The sequence below is a fragment of the Callithrix jacchus genome, chromosome 14 (genome assembly GCF_049354715.1).
Source record: "Callithrix jacchus isolate 240 chromosome 14, calJac240_pri, whole genome shotgun sequence".
Classification (NCBI taxonomy): domain Eukaryota; kingdom Metazoa; phylum Chordata; class Mammalia; order Primates; family Cebidae; genus Callithrix; species Callithrix jacchus.
In genome coordinates, this window is record NC_133515.1 from 21,505,819 (window position 1) to 21,522,838 (window position 17,020).

Genomic DNA, 17,020 nt, shown 5'->3' on the forward strand with positions numbered 1-17,020 from the left:
TGAAAGCTGAGGGCACAAAAATCAAAATATAAAGGTTTACATTGTTATCACGAATATTCTTCAGAGAAGATTAAAACACTAAAAATTATAAAATTCAATTGCTGTTATTATATAGATCCTCCCTAATTCAGGTCCACAAAAACCAGCAAGATTAACAATCTTCATAGACACTCAGACACCCAAGTCAGACTGGGGAAAAGTCTCCCTACTGAATAGTTACAGCTCCATTTCATTCGTTACTATCTAATTATCTTCCTTCCCATAGACTCCCACTTCTGGATCCCTCTCCTGCAGGGACCCATGGCAGTATCCAATCTACACCTTCAGCCTAGGAAGGACAGATGCCTAAAAAGACAAGCTAAAGTAATTGAGATTAGGAGCTCTCTGTTCCTCTGCTGCTGGAAAGTAAGTAAATCTCAGTCAGTAATCCCAAGCATAGGAATGTTACCAAGTACCCAAATGAAGCTTCATTACCGACTTACCAACCAAACCTACCATTGCCCTAACCTACAGGTATATGGGAGAATTGGAAAAAAAAGGCAGAAAGAAAATTACATCCGCCCTGGGTCACAGATCTATGTACTTAAGCAATCTCCAGCTCCCTAATTCGTGAGGTGTTCTAAGGCCTCTGTAAGCTTGGGTGGAAGAAGATAATACCACATTCCTATATACTCCAGAGACTCTTTCCAGTGGCTCAAGTTCTTTTAACATTTTTCAATAAAATCTTTAAAGTTTGGTAGTTCCTCAAAAAGGAACAAAAAGGCAGCAGCCTTTTCAGAACCCCTTGAATGCCCTATTTTAATATGCCTTTCTTCATTACTCCCAACATTCGGTGTTTCCAATTTCTCAAGGGTTTATTTCTCTTCAAACTTAGCTGTGCCCTGCAAATTCCATTCTTATCCACTTTCATTGAGTTCAACAGCTCATTCCATTCTCATCCTCTTCCACTGTGTTCACTAGAGCCACTCCCTCTTTCTGTTATAAAAACACTCAATGACAAAATGATGTGAAAGAAGACTGGGTTTTGAATCAAGAAACCTAGTGCAAATCTCATATCTGCCATTTACAATATCCAACTGAATAATTTTATCTCTTTCAGTTTCAGATTCTCCACCCAAACAACCATTTAATCGGGATGGTAAACACAGATTTGACTAATGGAGGATATTTTGTTTAGTCTCCAGGATTTCTTAAAATTCTGAAATTCTGTGCACTTCTGATTTTGTCTATAGGAAAATGGGGAATATTTAGCTACCATACATGAAAACAATAATAGAAAGTAAAAAAAAAAAAAACCTAAGCAATGCAGAAGAGAAAGTAACAAGAAATCAAGAAAATATTATTTAAATGTCATAGAAAGAAAAAAGTAAATCCAGAAAACAAGAAAAAGCTTCATCGAACTAGGCAGGGTACTCAAAGAGAAAACCAAACTGGGTAGTCAGTAAGTGGAGAAATGAATTAGAAATATCTTTTCCGTATATGCCAAATATAGTCAATATAACATAGAGTATGTGTTGATATTCTCCATGTACAGTAAAATGATTTCTCTCTTGGACTGATCTGCTCTTGCTTATGAAACACCTAGAGTCCCTTGGCTACAGATAATTGATATCTGCCTTCAAAACATTGATTGTTAAACAACAACAACAAAAAAAAACAAACAGGGACTGGTTACCAGTGTAATTTCCAAACATATTAGGACAAGCTTTTGGAGTAGCCAAGCTTCTAAGGGACACTCTAAAGAGAACTAATATATAACAAAACGTGACGTTCTGAATTCATCTAATTTAAGCCAGTACCTTGATCCCATTGCTGCACACACCTCTCTCTAAGTATGCTTAGGTGCAAAGTGATTTGAAAAGCCAGGCAGGATGCTTGTCAAATCATGGGTTGGCTACCTGTTAACTACGGAATCATGAGCCAAAATTTCAACCTATTTTAACCAGAGTTGCATCATCAGTAAGAAAGCAATAATAGCACCAATACTTTGTAAAGCTGTGTGAAGATGACATGAGATGATAAATGTGAATCAGGTAATATGATGTCTAACATAGCTTAGAACACTAAACAGATACCAGTCTCTATTCTCTCTATCCACTTAGTTAACACATCACTTTAAAAAAATCTGTAAAATCGTACCTGTTTAAATGCTTGTCAACGGCAGGATGCACTTTAAAAAAAAGTAAAATGTATTTTAAATAAACAATAGAAAACTATAGAATACTGAAAACATAAAAGAGCACAAGAACTTGTTCCTATAATCTCACTTACTCAGAAGGCTGAGACAGAAATATCACTTGAGGAGCCCAGGAGTTTGAGACCAGCCTGGGCAGCACAGCAAGATTCTATCTTTATAACAATAATCATGCAGGCTGCTTGTGGTGGCTCGCGCCTCTAATCCCAGCACTTTGGGAGGCCGAGGTGGGTGGATCATTTGAGGTCAGTAAATAAAGACAAGCCTGGCCAACATGGTGAAACCTCGTCCCTACTAAAAATACAAAAAGTAGTCAGGTGTGGTGGCCCACACCTGTGATATATCTATTTCTAAAAATACTCAGTGTCAATAGCAATGTGGATACGCCAGGTGATGAGAACCAGTGTGATCTAAAATCAGAGGAGCAACTCATACACCTGGGAATCAATGTCAAAGCAGGTGGCACTACTCCCACATGTCTTTCATGAAACACATCAGAAGAATTTATACCATTGGACTACAAATATTCATCATGATCTTCAACCTGACCAGTAACTGAGAAGGTATACAATTACAATGACACTTCAGTTGAATGTATACCTCATGTCTCTGCAGGGAAGGGTCCTAACTAGATCAGCTTGGATATAAGTTTGCTGAATTCTTGTAGATAATATATATTATTTCTCACATCCTTGTGGTGTAATGACTTTCCTACATTGAGGGAATCCTCTACTTGAGCCTTCGGAAAATTTCTTCACACACTCATGCAACACGGGAAGACACATACGCCCCAATAAACAGTATCATCCTTTATCAGTTTTGACATACTTCTACTAAATAAAACTGCTACAAGCACTAGATATTAATAAGCTTCTAGATTCAGATATCACTCCAATATTCATTCTAAATAAATACTTTTTGAGTCACTTAATGAATTCAACATAACTTTTCTTTCTAAAATAGTCTTCTTTGAAATATGTTATCCTATAAAGAAATTTCATCAAACCAATGGAGCCAATGTATTCATATTCAAGTTTACCTTATTTCAGTACTTAAAATGAACAAAACATCTATCTCTGACGCCTAATAGCAACAAAGAATGGTAATGAGTCACTGTGGTTTGTCCCAATTCTAGCACTCTTTCCTGTTTCCAGTAGTTTCTGGAGCAGCCACAATAAAATCTTCTTTTATGCAAATATTCTATATGCAACTAAAGAGAGTTCACTCAGGTTTCCTCAGCAGAATCCCCAAAATTACACAAATCACTTCTTTTCAGTCCCTCCTGCCTCACAATCTCTCTTCCTGAAGGAAAGTAATTACTCCATCAGTGGTGTCCTTAGTTGTTGTTCTACAGTGTTCACGGGTTGTTACGATCACTTCTTCCCTCTGCTTTTTGTGATATCGTCTGATGTCTATACTTTCTATTGCTTCAAATCTTTCTCTTTCCCCTCTTGATGAAAACATACTGTAGAATTAAAGCAAAATAATGCTGTCCTTTTAGCTTGCTATCTGTTGCATTGCTCTTCAGAGGTTCTTCTATTTAGTTTTGACGTAGAGAGGTTTACAATGATACTACTCAGATCACGGAAAATGACGAGCAGCATCAATGGCACCAAATAACTTATTACAATGCAGAAACTTAGGCTTCCTGAAACAGAATGTGCAGTTTCAATGAGCCCGCTGCTAATTTATTTGGGAAGGGAACTTCCCTTCTACCTTGCATTAACCTGACATAAAATGTTTATTATAAAATTACCTGTCTCAGATGTTGATCCATCCTTTATTTCTGGGGCTATATTGGAAACGAAATCTTTCTCATCACTTATAGCCTGAAGGGGATTTGAAGAAAAATAACCAACACATAAAGGATATATCATAGACTACACAGTTAATAGTTCAAAATACAAATGAGGGTGTAATTACCTCCAAGGTCAGTTGTTTCTGAGAAGACACTGAAAAGAAAAAGGGATACATAATAAACCATATGTAAATGTGGTAAAGATATAGATACATTCATTCCGTATTAGCATCAACCTGTCTTTTCCTGCCCGTATTCGTGTAGGCTTTGAGGTTTTATGCTTTGTGTCTTGAAACAGGAACATGACAGAAACACACTGAAGAAAGCAACAATACAGGCTTCACAATATATACTCTGACAATTTCAAATGCGATGTAATTTTTCATATAAATATTTCAAAAATGAGAGTATCAGTATCAATGTCAATATGCTGAGGAATGAGGACCAATGTGATCTAAAACCAGAGAAGCAACTCAGACACCTGGGAATCAATGTCAAAGCAGGTGGCACTACTCTCACATATCTTTCATGCAACACGTCAAAAGAATTTATAGCACTAGACTACAAATATTCCTCATGCTCTTTAACTTGCCCAATAACTGAGAAGGTACACAATTACAATGACACTTCAGTTGAATGTATACTTCATGTCTACAGGGAAGGGTCCTAAATAGATCAGCTTGGATATAAGTTGGGTGAATACTTGTAGATAATATCCATTATTTCTCAAACCCTTGTGGTGTAATGACTTTCCTACATTGAGGGAATCCTCTACTTGAGCTTGCTGAAAGTTTCTTCACACACTCATGCAACACGGTCAGACTCATAGGCCTCAATAAACAGTATCATCCTTTATCAGTTTTGACATACTTCTACTAAATAAAACTGCTACAAGCACTAGATATTAATAAGCTTCTACATTCAGATATCACTCCAATATTCATTGAAAATAAACTATTTGGGAGTCAATTAATGATTTCAACATTATTTTCTTTCCAATATAGTCTGGTTTGAAGTATCATGTTTTTCACTAAAGAACTTTTATTAAACTGCTATTTGATCCAAAAGTTAGCTCCTCAAAAAACAAAGTGAATGTACGTATATTCATGTTTATCTCATTCAAATAACTAACGTCAACAAAACATATGTCTCCGATGCCCAAGAGTAACAAAGGCTAGTATAGACAAACACAGGATAGAATATTAAAAACATAAAAGGGCACAGTGGCTTGTTAATATAATCTCAGCTACTCAGAAGGCTGAGACAGAAGTATCACTTGAGCAACCCAGGAGTTTGAGACCAGCCAGGCCAACATAGCAAGATTCTATCTTTATAGAAATAATCATGCACACCGGACATGGTGGCTAAAGCTTGTAATCCCAGCACTTTGGGAGGCAGAATCCCTGGAAGTCAGGTGATTGAGACCATCATGGCCAACATGGTGAAACCCCATCGCTTCTAATGATACAAAAATTAGCTGGTGTGGTGGCACACACCTGTAGTGCCAGCTACTAGGGAGGTGGGGGCAGGAGAATCACTTGATTCCAAGAGATGGAGGTTGCAATGAGCCATGTCTGTGCCATTGCACTCTAGCCTGGGCAGCAGAAAGTGTGAGACTGTGTCTTAAAATTAAAAAGAAACAGAAACAAAGAAAGAAAAGAAAAAAGAAGAATCAGTAAATAATATAATAGAAAGGCGTAAACAGCTTACAATTTTTTAAAGAATCTTCATGAGGAATCCTCTTTATTTCATGTGGTCTTGAAACAATCTAGAAGAAAAACACAATCAGTTTAAGAATAACATACAGCAAGTTAAAATAATTATAATAGCTGCCATTACTACCTAATATAACACAAAATGTACAGCTTTTGAAGTTACACATAGGTAGATTCAAATTTTGAGACTGCCATTTACTTATCTACATATTCTAATGCCCTGATGATTATGACTGGTGTTATAGATAGTCTCAAAATGTGACTCCTTTCAGCTCTAGTTTTTTATTATATAAATACTATGATACTATTAGTTTCTTTTCCTATCCACAACAACCTAGGACAAAAATTTACTCGTATGTAATTTAGGGTATCACTGAATAAGAATAATAATACAAAAGTAAATTAACCACATTATTTTTCAAAATATCTATGCATTATATCTATCTGTGTGAATTACATTTTGTGGGAATAAAATGTGAGCCTGTGGCTTTTAGTAGTACTATATTTAAATGGGTTGGCATTGGAAACAGTACAAGTTGCTTGTATTCTCTGTGTTGAAAGCTAAGAACAAATTATTATATAACTTCGTCTCCTTCCAAAAAATAGAGAACAAAACAACCATCCACCTTATAGAGTAATGATTGATGAATGAAAGCCACACATAGCTGCTAAAGAGAAAGCTGCAATAAGTATGCTCATAATAGAAACAGAGGTGAAATAAAAAAACAGACACTAAAGACATGTGTTCTGCAAGGAAAAAGTTAAGACTGAGGTAAATCGTGTGAGATGGATTTTCTGGATACAGCACACCCACGGGTTTTGGCTTTTTATCCGATTTGCCAGTCTGTGTCTTTTGATTGGGGCGTTTAGTCCATTTACATTTAGGGTTAATATTGTTATGTGTGAATTTGATACTGCCATTTTGATGCTAGCTGGCTATTCTGCCCTTTAGTTGATGCAGATTCTTCATTTTGTTGATGCTCTTTACCATTTGGTATGTTTTTGGAGTGGCTGGTACTGGTTGTCCCTTTCTATGTGTAGTGCCTCTTTCAGGAGCTCTTGTAAAGCAGGCGTGGTGGTGACAAAATCTCTGAGTACTTGCTTGTTCGCAAAGGATTTTATTTTTCCTTCATTTATGAAGCTTAGTTTGGCTGGATATGAAATTCTGGGTTGAAAGTTCTTTTCTTTAAGGATGCTGAATATCGGCCCCCACTCTCTTCTGGCTTGTGGGGTTTCTGCTGAGAGATCTGCTGTGAGTCTGATAGGCTTCCCTTTGTGGGTAACCTGAACTTTCTCTCTGGCTGCCCTTAGCATTTTCTCCTTCATTTCAACCCTGGTGAATCTGACGATTACGTGCCTTGGGGTTGCTCGTTTTGAGGAATATCCTTGTGGTGTTCTCTGTATTTCCTGCACTGGAATATTGGTCTGCCTTGCTAGGTTGGAGACGTTTTCCTGGGTAATATCCTGAAGAGTACTTTCCAGCTTGGATTCATTCTCTTCGTCACATTCAGGTACACCTATGAAACGTAGATTAGGTCTTTTCACATAGTCCCATATTTCTTGGGGTCTTTGTTCATTCCTTTTTATGCTTTTGTTCTCTAATCTTGCCTTCTCATTCTGTTTCACTGAGTTGATCTTCGACCTCAGATATCCTTTCTTCTGCTTGGTCAATTCAGCTGTTGAAACTTGTGTATGCTTCACGAAGTTCTCGTGTTGTGTTTCTCAGCTCCATCAATTCACTTATATGCCTCTCTACATTGTCCATTCTCGTTAGCATTATGTCAAATCTTATTTCAAGGTTCTTAGTTTCTTTGCATGGGTTAGAACATGTTATTTTAGCTCACAGAAGTTTCTCATTACCCACCTTCTGATGTCTGATTCTGTCATTTCATCACACGCATTCTCCGTCCAGCCTTGTTCCCTTGCTGGTGAGGAGTTGTGACTCCTTGCAGGAGGAGAGGTGTTCTGGTTTTGGGTGTTTTCCTCCTTTTTGCACTGGTTTCTTCCCATCTTTGTGGATCTATCCACCTGTCTTCTTTGTAGTTGCTGATTTTCAGATTGCGTCTCTGAGTGGACATCCAGTTTGTTCATGACGAAGTTATTTCTGTTTCTTAGTTTTCCTTCTAACAGTCTGGCCCCTCTGCTGTAGAACTGCTGAGGTCCACCGCAGGCCCTGCTTGCCTGGGGATCACCTGCAGCAGCTGCAGAACAGTAAGGGTTGCTACCAGTTTCTTCTTCTTCTATCTTTGTCCCAGAATGATGCCTGCCAAATGTCAGGCTGATCAGTTTTTTGTGAGGTGACTCTTTGGATATATGGGGGTCAGGGAGCTGCCTGAGGAGACAGTCTTTCCTTTATAGAAGCTCAAGTGCTGAGCTGTGAGCTCCATTGTTCACTCAGAGATGCTGGGCAGGTACGTTTAAATCTGCTGCAGCAGAACTCATAAATCCCCCCTTTTTTCCCCAGGTGCTCTGTCCCAGGGAGTTAGGGCTTGATTTATGAGTTTCTGTTGTGCTGCTTGCTTTTTTATCAGGGCTACCCTGCCCAGCAACGAGGCAGCCTAGTCACTGTCTCCCTGCAGAGGCTTTGCTGAGCTGCTGTGGGCTCTGCCCGGCTGCCATGTGAACTTCCCTGCAGTCCTGTTTATGTGGGTGTTTGTAGATCTGCCTCGGCAATGCTGGCCCACCTCTGTAATGGCAGACTCTCTCTGTAATGGCGGGTTGCCTCAGCAATGGTGGGCTGCGTCAGCAATGGCAGACTACCTCTGTAGGTTTGGAGTGCCTCAGTAATGGCAGATGCCCCTTCCCCACAGAGCTGGACTGTCCCAGGTTCAGCTGTGCTTGCCTTGAAACTCTCAACCCAGATGGTTTCCAATTGCTGGGTTTTGTGGCGGGGGCGGGCGGGGGGGACCCGCCGAGCCTGATCACCTGGCTCCCTGCCTCAGAGTCTTTTTTTTTTTCAGTTGAACAGTTGACTCCCAGGTGTTCCAGTCGCCTGCTGAAAAAACACCGGGATCTGTGTGATTTCCCATGCGGTGACCCACTGCACTGTCTGAAACAACGGCGCTGAGATTCGTGGCACTTTTTCACCTGGTAATCCCCTGGCCTGGCTCCCTGTTTCAGACCCCTGTTTAATGAGGTGTATGGGCGACTCTAACTTCCTGGAGTTCCAATCACCAGCTTAAAAGGACAACCACACCAGTGTATTTTGTATGGAGAACTGCCACGCTGGAGCACCAGCAAAATAGCCGCGCTGGCCAAAACAGCCGCACTGGTGACTCATGGGGCTCCTCTGCCTGGGAATCTCCTGATCTCTGGGCAATAAAGATCCATCTGGAAATGCGGTGTCCACTCACCCTCTGCGCTTTCGCTGGGAGCTGCAATCCCGAGCTGCTCCTAAATGAGCATCTTGGATCTTCCTCCTGGACTAATAATTTTTATTCACAATTTCAAAGAATAATGTATGCCTTGAAATATATATATTTAATAGAATATGACTGGAGCTTTAACAGTTAAGAAAATTTTATCCAAAATCCTAACCTACGCTTCCAGTTGGAAGGTATTAGAAGACATGTTGTATCCACCTTTCCAATTTCAATCCATCTTTTCTAATTTTTATATTCTTCCATATGATGTATTTTCTAAACAGAAGTCACGTAAATTTACACATTGTCAACCTTAGAAGAAAAGATAAACTGAAAACATTCTAGAAATTTAACAGATTTCATTATTAGCTATATTATGCATATGTGTTAACTATAACATTCCATTATATAAAAGCCCATTTTCTGGTTTGTTTATTCACACTAAAACTGTTACACTGTTTTTGATATGCAAGATATTATTCTACGTATTCCAGGATACATACAAATATGTTCTCTATTTCAAGTGGCTCATAGTAATGCAGGAGCTTTACAACTACTTTTTCAAGAACAAAGTGCAAAAGACTCCAAAATTTGAAGTTCAGAATGAGATACAAGGACCCCGAGTGGATATTTTTTTAAATTATAATGCAAAACCCTTGCGGAATTAAAGTCTTACCATAAGAATATGAAGAGTCTCTGCTTATCAAACAGGTTGTTTTTTTTTTTTAACAAAATGTATATTCTTCCAATAGATGAAGTGTTTAAAGCGCATTCTTAATTATAAAAATATTTAGAAAACACAGTGTAGACCCTTTGTAATACAGATTTCAGAAGGGAACTTAAATTTCTAATCTCCCACAATTTTTTATTTTTAATTGGAGATAAGGTCTTGCATGGACTCAAGCAATTCTCCTAGCTTCATCTCTTGAAGAGCTGGGACTACAGGCATATGTTACCCTGTCTAGTCAAATTTCCAGAATCTCTGGTATTCTTTTAGTCTAATTATAGAACCGAAGGTAAAAATAAAGAAACTGTCCACTGCAAAAATGGTATATATCAAAGTAAATGTAAAAGAAATTAAAAGAAACTATACGCTATGTGTAGCAGGGTGATTCCATGATTCCTGTAATGTCATTTAATCTATTAAACACACATTTAAACAGAAGTATTATTACTCATACTCATATTATTTATAACTCAAAATAAAGACACTTACTCAAATAAGTCTAGACCAACATTCCTATTTCCTCTATTGCAAGAAAGCATTCTCCAACATCATTTTCCTGTCAGCATATATTTTCCAGCCCATTTTTTTCAGATCCCACCTCTCAAAGTACTTATCAACTATTTCTTATTTGCCAAGTAAACAAAATAAAAATTAACCCCTCCTATGTCTTTGAAATGGTTATCTCTAATAAAATTTTTAATGCAACCGTAAAACACTGATAGGTAGACAACTGCTACATCTAGAAGATAGTAATATACAAAATGAGATTCAGAGTGAGAATTTAATTTTACAAGTGAGTACTTTACCACAGAATCAGAATCAGAGTCAGAATCGTCCTTTAGCCCAGACTTGGGAAAAACACGCTGTGCCCAGAAATGCCTACAGAGGAAAAAGTTACAACAGAAATGAGCAGGTTCATTTCTTAAAACAAAACAAAACTGTCAGTCTATACATCCATGTCCCCTCCCAAAAAGATGGTAAAACAAAGTCTGAGGAAGGTCAGTTAGCTGTACATTAAATAATATTTCTTGATATACTTTAGATATGGCCTCTGTTTTAGAAAACATTTTAGTTACCTATTTCTGCCTCCACCTCTCCCACCTATTAAATATCCAATGAACACTCACCCTTAAACCCGTAACAAATACTGACAGGCAATACAATGGCACCACCAGACAATAATTTGTCCTTACAAATTATCTAATATCTGACAGAACTTTTGCTACTGAACTGGAATAAATGTGATAACCTAAAACGAGGTAGAAAATGCACTGTCTCTTCTCCATTATCTATTTCTGATTCAAAGATTAATCTGTGTCACTGGAAAATGGGAGTCATGGATCTTCAGCATGTAAACAGTGCCCACTGATTCTGTTTACCCCAGAAAACTACACGGAGCCCCCTGAAACACTGGACATGTTTGAAAGCTGAGGGCACAAAAATCAAAATATAAAGGTTTACATTGTTATCACGAATATTCTTCAGAGAAGATTAAAACACTAAAAATTATAAAATTCAATTGCTGTTATTATATAGATCCTCCCTAATTCAGGTCCACAAAAACCAGCAAGATTAACAATCTTCATAGACACTCAGACACCCAAGTCAGACTGGGGAAAAGTCTCCCTACTGAATAGTAACAGCTCCATTTCATTCGTTACTATCTAATTATCTTCCTTCCCATAGACTCCCACTGCTGGATCCCTCTCCTGCAGGGACCCATGGCAGTATCCAATCTACACCTTCAGCCTAGGAAGGACAGATGCCTAAAAAGACAAGCTAAAGTAATTGAGATTAGGAGCTCTCTGTTCCTCTGCTGCTGGAAAGTAAGTAAATCTCAGTCAGTAATCCCAAGCATAGGAATGTTACCAAGTACCCAAATGAAGCTTCATTACCGACTTACCAACCAAACCTACCATTGCCCTAACCTACAGGTATATGGGAGAATTGGAAAAAAAAGGCAGAAAGAAAATTACATCCGCCCTGGGTCACAGATCTATGTACTTAAGCAATCTCCAGCTCCCTAATTCGTGAGGTGTTCTAAGGCCTCTGTAAGCTTGGGTGGAAGAAGATAATACCACATTCCTATATACTCCAGAGACTCTTTCCAGTGGCTCAAGTTCTTTTAACATTTTTCAATAAAATCTTTAAAGTTTGGTAGTTCCTCAAAAAGGAACAAAAAGGCAGCAGCCTTTTCAGAACCCCTTGAATGCCCTATTTTAATATGCCTTTCTTCATTACTCCCAACATTCGGTGTTTCCAATTTCTCAAGGGTTTATTTCTCTTCAAACTTAGCTGTGCCCTGCAAATTCCATTCTTATCCACTTTCATTGAGTTCAACAGCTCATTCCATTCTCATCCTCTTCCACTGTGTTCACTAGAGCCACTCCCTCTTTCTGTTATAAAAACACTCAATGACAAAATGATGTGAAAGAAGACTGGGTTTTGAATCAAGAAACCTAGTGCAAATCTCATATCTGCCATTTACAATATCCAACTGAATAATTTTATCTCTTTCAGTTTCAGATTCTCCACCCAAACAACCATTTAATCGGGATGGTAAACACAGATTTGACTAATGGAGGATATTTTGTTTAGTCTCCAGGATTTCTTAAAATTCTGAAATTCTGTGCACTTCTGATTTTGTCTATAGGAAAATGGGGAATATTTAGCTACCATACATGAAAACAATAATAGAAAGTAAAAAAAAAAAAAACCTAAGCAATGCAGAAGAGAAAGTAACAAGAAATCAAGAAAATATTATTTAAATGTCATAGAAAGAAAAAAGTAAATCCAGAAAACAAGAAAAAGCTTCATCGAACTAGGCAGGGTACTCAAAGAGAAAACCAAACTGGGTAGTCAGTAAGTGGAGAAATGAATTAGAAATATCTTTTCCGTATATGCCAAATATAGTCAATATAACATAGAGTATGTGTTGATATTCTCCATGTACAGTAAAATGATTTCTCTCTTGGACTGATCTGCTCTTGCTTATGAAACACCTAGAGTCCCTTGGCTACAGATAATTGATATCTGCCTTCAAAACATTGATTGTTAAACAACAACAACAAAAAAAAACAAACAGGGACTGGTTACCAGTGTAATTTCCAAACATATTAGGACAAGCTTTTGGAGTAGCCAAGCTTCTAAGGGACACTCTAAAGAGAACTAATATATAACAAAACGTGACGTTCTGAATTCATCTAATTTAAGCCAGTACCTTGATCCCATTGCTGCACACACCTCTCTCTAAGTATGCTTAGGTGCAAAGTGATTTGAAAAGCCAGGCAGGATGCTTGTCAAATCATGGGTTGGCTACCTGTTAACTACGGAATCATGAGCCAAAATTTCAACCTATTTTAACCAGAGTTGCATCATCAGTAAGAAAGCAATAATAGCACCAATACTTTGTAAAGCTGTGTGAAGATGACATGAGATGATAAATGTGAATCAGGTAATATGATGTCTAACATAGCTTAGAACACTAAACGGATACCAGTCTCTATTCTCTCTATCCACTTAGTTAACACATCACTTTAAAAAAATCTGTAAAATCGTACCTGTTTAAATGCTTGTCAACGGCAGGATGCACTTTAAAAAAAAGTAAAATGTATTTTAAATAAACAATAGAAAACTATAGAATACTGAAAACATAAAAGAGCACAAGAACTTGTTCCTATAATCTCACTTACTCAGAAGGCTGAGACAGAAATATCACTTGAGGAGCCCAGGAGTTTGAGACCAGCCTGGGCAGCACAGCAAGATTCTATCTTTATAACAATAATCATGCAGGCTGCTTGTGGTGGCTCGCGCCTCTAATCCCAGCACTTTGGGAGGCCGAGGTGGGTGGATCATTTGAGGTCAGTAAATAAAGACAAGCCTGGCCAACATGGTGAAACCTCGTCCCTACTAAAAATACAAAAAGTAGTCAGGTGTGGTGGCCCACACCTGTGATATATCTATTTCTAAAAATACTCAGTGTCAATAGCAATGTGGATACGCCAGGTGATGAGAACCAGTGTGATCTAAAATCAGAGGAGCAACTCATACACCTGGGAATCAATGTCAAAGCAGGTGGCACTACTCCCACATGTCTTTCATGAAACACATCAGAAGAATTTATACCATTGGACTACAAATATTCATCATGATCTTCAACCTGACCAGTAACTGAGAAGGTATACAATTACAATGACACTTCAGTTGAATGTATACCTCATGTCTCTGCAGGGAAGGGTCCTAACTAGATCAGCTTGGATATAAGTTTGCTGAATTCTTGTAGATAATATATATTATTTCTCACATCCTTGTGGTGTAATGACTTTCCTACATTGAGGGAATCCTCTACTTGAGCCTTCGGAAAATTTCTTCACACACTCATGCAACACGGGAAGACACATACGCCCCAATAAACAGTATCATCCTTTATCAGTTTTGACATACTTCTACTAAATAAAACTGCTACAAGCACTAGATATTAATAAGCTTCTACATTCAGATATCACTCCAATATTCATTCAAAATAAATATTTTTTGAGTCACTTAATGAATTCAACATAACTTTTCTTTCTAAAATAGTCTTCTTTGAAATATGTTATCCTATAAAGAAATTTCATCAAACCAATGGAGCCAATGTATTCATATTCAAGTTTACCTTATTTCAGTACTTAAAATGAACAAAACATCTATCTCTGACGCCTAATAGCAACAAAGAATGGTAATGAGTCACTGTGGTTTGTCCCAATTCTAGCACTCTTTCCTGTTTCCAGTAGTTTCTGGAGCAGCCACAATAAAACCTTCTTTTATGCAAATATTCTATATGCAACTAAAGAGAGTTCACTCAGGTTTGCTCAGCAGAATCCCCAAAATTACACAAATCACTTCTTCTTTTCCCTCCCTCCTGCCTCACAATCTCTCTTCCTGAAGGAAAGTAATTACTCCATCAGTGGTGTCCTTAGTTGTTGTTCTACAGTGTTCACGGGTTGTTACGATCACTTCTTCCCTCTGCTTTTTGTGATATCGTCTGATGTCTATACTTTCTATTGCTTCAAATCTTTCTCTTTCCCCTCTTGATGAAAACATACTGTAGAATTAAAGCAAAATAATGCTGTCCTTTTAGCTTGCTATCTGTTGCATTGCTCTTCAGAGGTTCTTCTATTTAGTTTTGACGTAGAGAGGTTTACAATGATACTACTCAGATCACGGAAAATGACGAGCAGCATCAATGGCACCAAATAACTTATTACAATGCAGAAACTTAGGCTTCCTGAAACAGAATGTGCAGTTTCAATGAGCCCGCTGCTAATTTATTTGGGAAGGGAACTTCCCTTCTACCTTGCATTAACCTGACATAAAATGTTTATTATAAAATTACCTGTCTCAGATGTTGATCCATCCTTTATTTCTGGGGCTATATTGGAAACGAAATCTTTCTCATCACTTATAGCCTGAAGGGGATTTGAAGAAAAATAACCAACACATAAAGGATATATCATAGACTACACAGTTAATAGTTCAAAATACAAATGAGGGTGTAATTACCTCCAAGGTCAGTTGTTTCTGAGAAGACACTGAAAAGAAAAAGGGATACATAATAAACCATATGTAAATGTGGTAAAGATATAGATACATTCATTCCGTATTAGCATCAACCTGTCTTTTCCTGCCCGTATTCGTGTAGGCTTTGAGGTTTTATGCTTTGTGTCTTGAAACAGGAACATGACAGAAACACACTGAAGAAAGCAACAATACAGGCTTCACAATATATACTCTGACAATTTCAAATGCGATGTAATTTTTCATATAAATATTTCAAAAATGAGAGTATCAGTATCAATGTCAATATGCTGAGGAATGAGGACCAATGTGATCTAAAACCAGAGAAGCAACTCAGACACCTGGGAATCAATGTCAAAGCAGGTGGCACTACTCTCACATATCTTTCATGCAACACGTCAAAAGAATTTATAGCACTAGACTACAAATATTCCTCATGCTCTTTAACTTGCCCAATAACTGAGAAGGTACACAATTACAATGACACTTCAGTTGAATGTATACTTCATGTCTACAGGGAAGGGTCCTAAATAGATCAGCTTGGATATAAGTTGGGTGAATACTTGTAGATAATATCCATTATTTCTCAAACCCTTGTGGTGTAATGACTTTCCTACATTGAGGGAATCCTCTACTTGAGCTTGCTGAAAGTTTCTTCACACACTCATGCAACACGGTCAGACTCATAGGCCTCAATAAACAGTATCATCCTTTATCAGTTTTGACATACTTCTACTAAATAAAACTGCTACAAGCACTAGATATTAATAAGCTTCTACATTCAGATATCACTCCAATATTCATTGAAAATAAACTATTTGGGAGTCAATTAATGATTTCAACATTATTTTCTTTCCAATATAGTCTGGTTTGAAGTATCATGTTTTTCACTAAAGAACTTTTATTAAACTGCTATTTGATCCAAAAGTTAGCTCCTCAAAAAACAAAGTGAATGTACGTATATTCATGTTTATCTCATTCAAATAACTAACGTCAACAAAACATATGTCTCCGATGCCCAAGAGTAACAAAGGCTAGTATAGACAAACACAGGATAGAATATTAAAAACATAAAAGGGCACAGTGGCTTGTTAATATAATCTCAGCTACTCAGAAGGCTGAGACAGAAGTATCACTTGAGCAACCCAGGAGTTTGAGACCAGCCAGGCCAACATAGCAAGATTCTATCTTTATAGAAATAATCATGCACACCGGACATGGTGGCTAAAGCTTGTAATCCCAGCACTTTGGGAGGCAGAATCCCTGGAAGTCAGGTGATTGAGACCATCATGGCCAACATGGTGAAACCCCATCGCTTCTAAAAATACAAAAATTAGCTGGTGTGGTGGCACACACCTGTAGTGCCAGCTACTAGGGAGGTGGGGGCAGGAGAATCACTTGATTCCAAGAGATGGAGGTTGCAATGAGCCATGTCTGTGCCATTGCACTCTAGCCTGGGCAGCAGAAAGTGTGAGACTGTGTCTTAAAATTAAAAAGAAACAGAAACAAAGAAAGAAAAGAAAAAAGAAGAATCAGTAAATAATATAATAGAAAGGCGTAAACAGCTTACAATTTTTTAAAGAATCTTCATGAGGAATCCTCTTTATTTCATGTGGTCTTGAAACAATCTAGAAGAAAAACACAATCAGTTTAAGAATAACATACAGC

The 17,020-nt window shown here is 37.8% G+C and overlaps 1 protein-coding gene across 2 annotated transcripts in view; it reads right to left on the reverse strand.

Annotated features, from left to right (window-relative positions):
- LOC100393583 (uncharacterized) overlaps window positions 1–17,020 on the reverse strand; it is a 227,223-nt gene that overhangs the window by 178,041 nt on the left and 32,162 nt on the right. For both annotated transcript variants that reach the window (XM_078348925.1, XM_078348926.1), the window contains 9 exons: window positions 16,923–16,980; window positions 15,338–15,366; window positions 15,171–15,243; window positions 13,357–13,387; window positions 10,603–10,675; window positions 5,703–5,760; window positions 4,118–4,146; window positions 3,951–4,023; window positions 2,140–2,170 (listed from right to left, as the gene is read on the reverse strand). In XM_078348925.1, coding sequence (XP_078205051.1) covers window positions 2,140–2,170; window positions 3,951–4,023; window positions 4,118–4,146; window positions 5,703–5,760; window positions 10,603–10,675; window positions 13,357–13,387; window positions 15,171–15,243; window positions 15,338–15,366; window positions 16,923–16,980 — 455 coding nt within the window. The remainder of the gene's footprint in view (window positions 1–2,139; window positions 2,171–3,950; window positions 4,024–4,117; window positions 4,147–5,702; window positions 5,761–10,602; window positions 10,676–13,356; window positions 13,388–15,170; window positions 15,244–15,337; window positions 15,367–16,922; window positions 16,981–17,020) is intronic.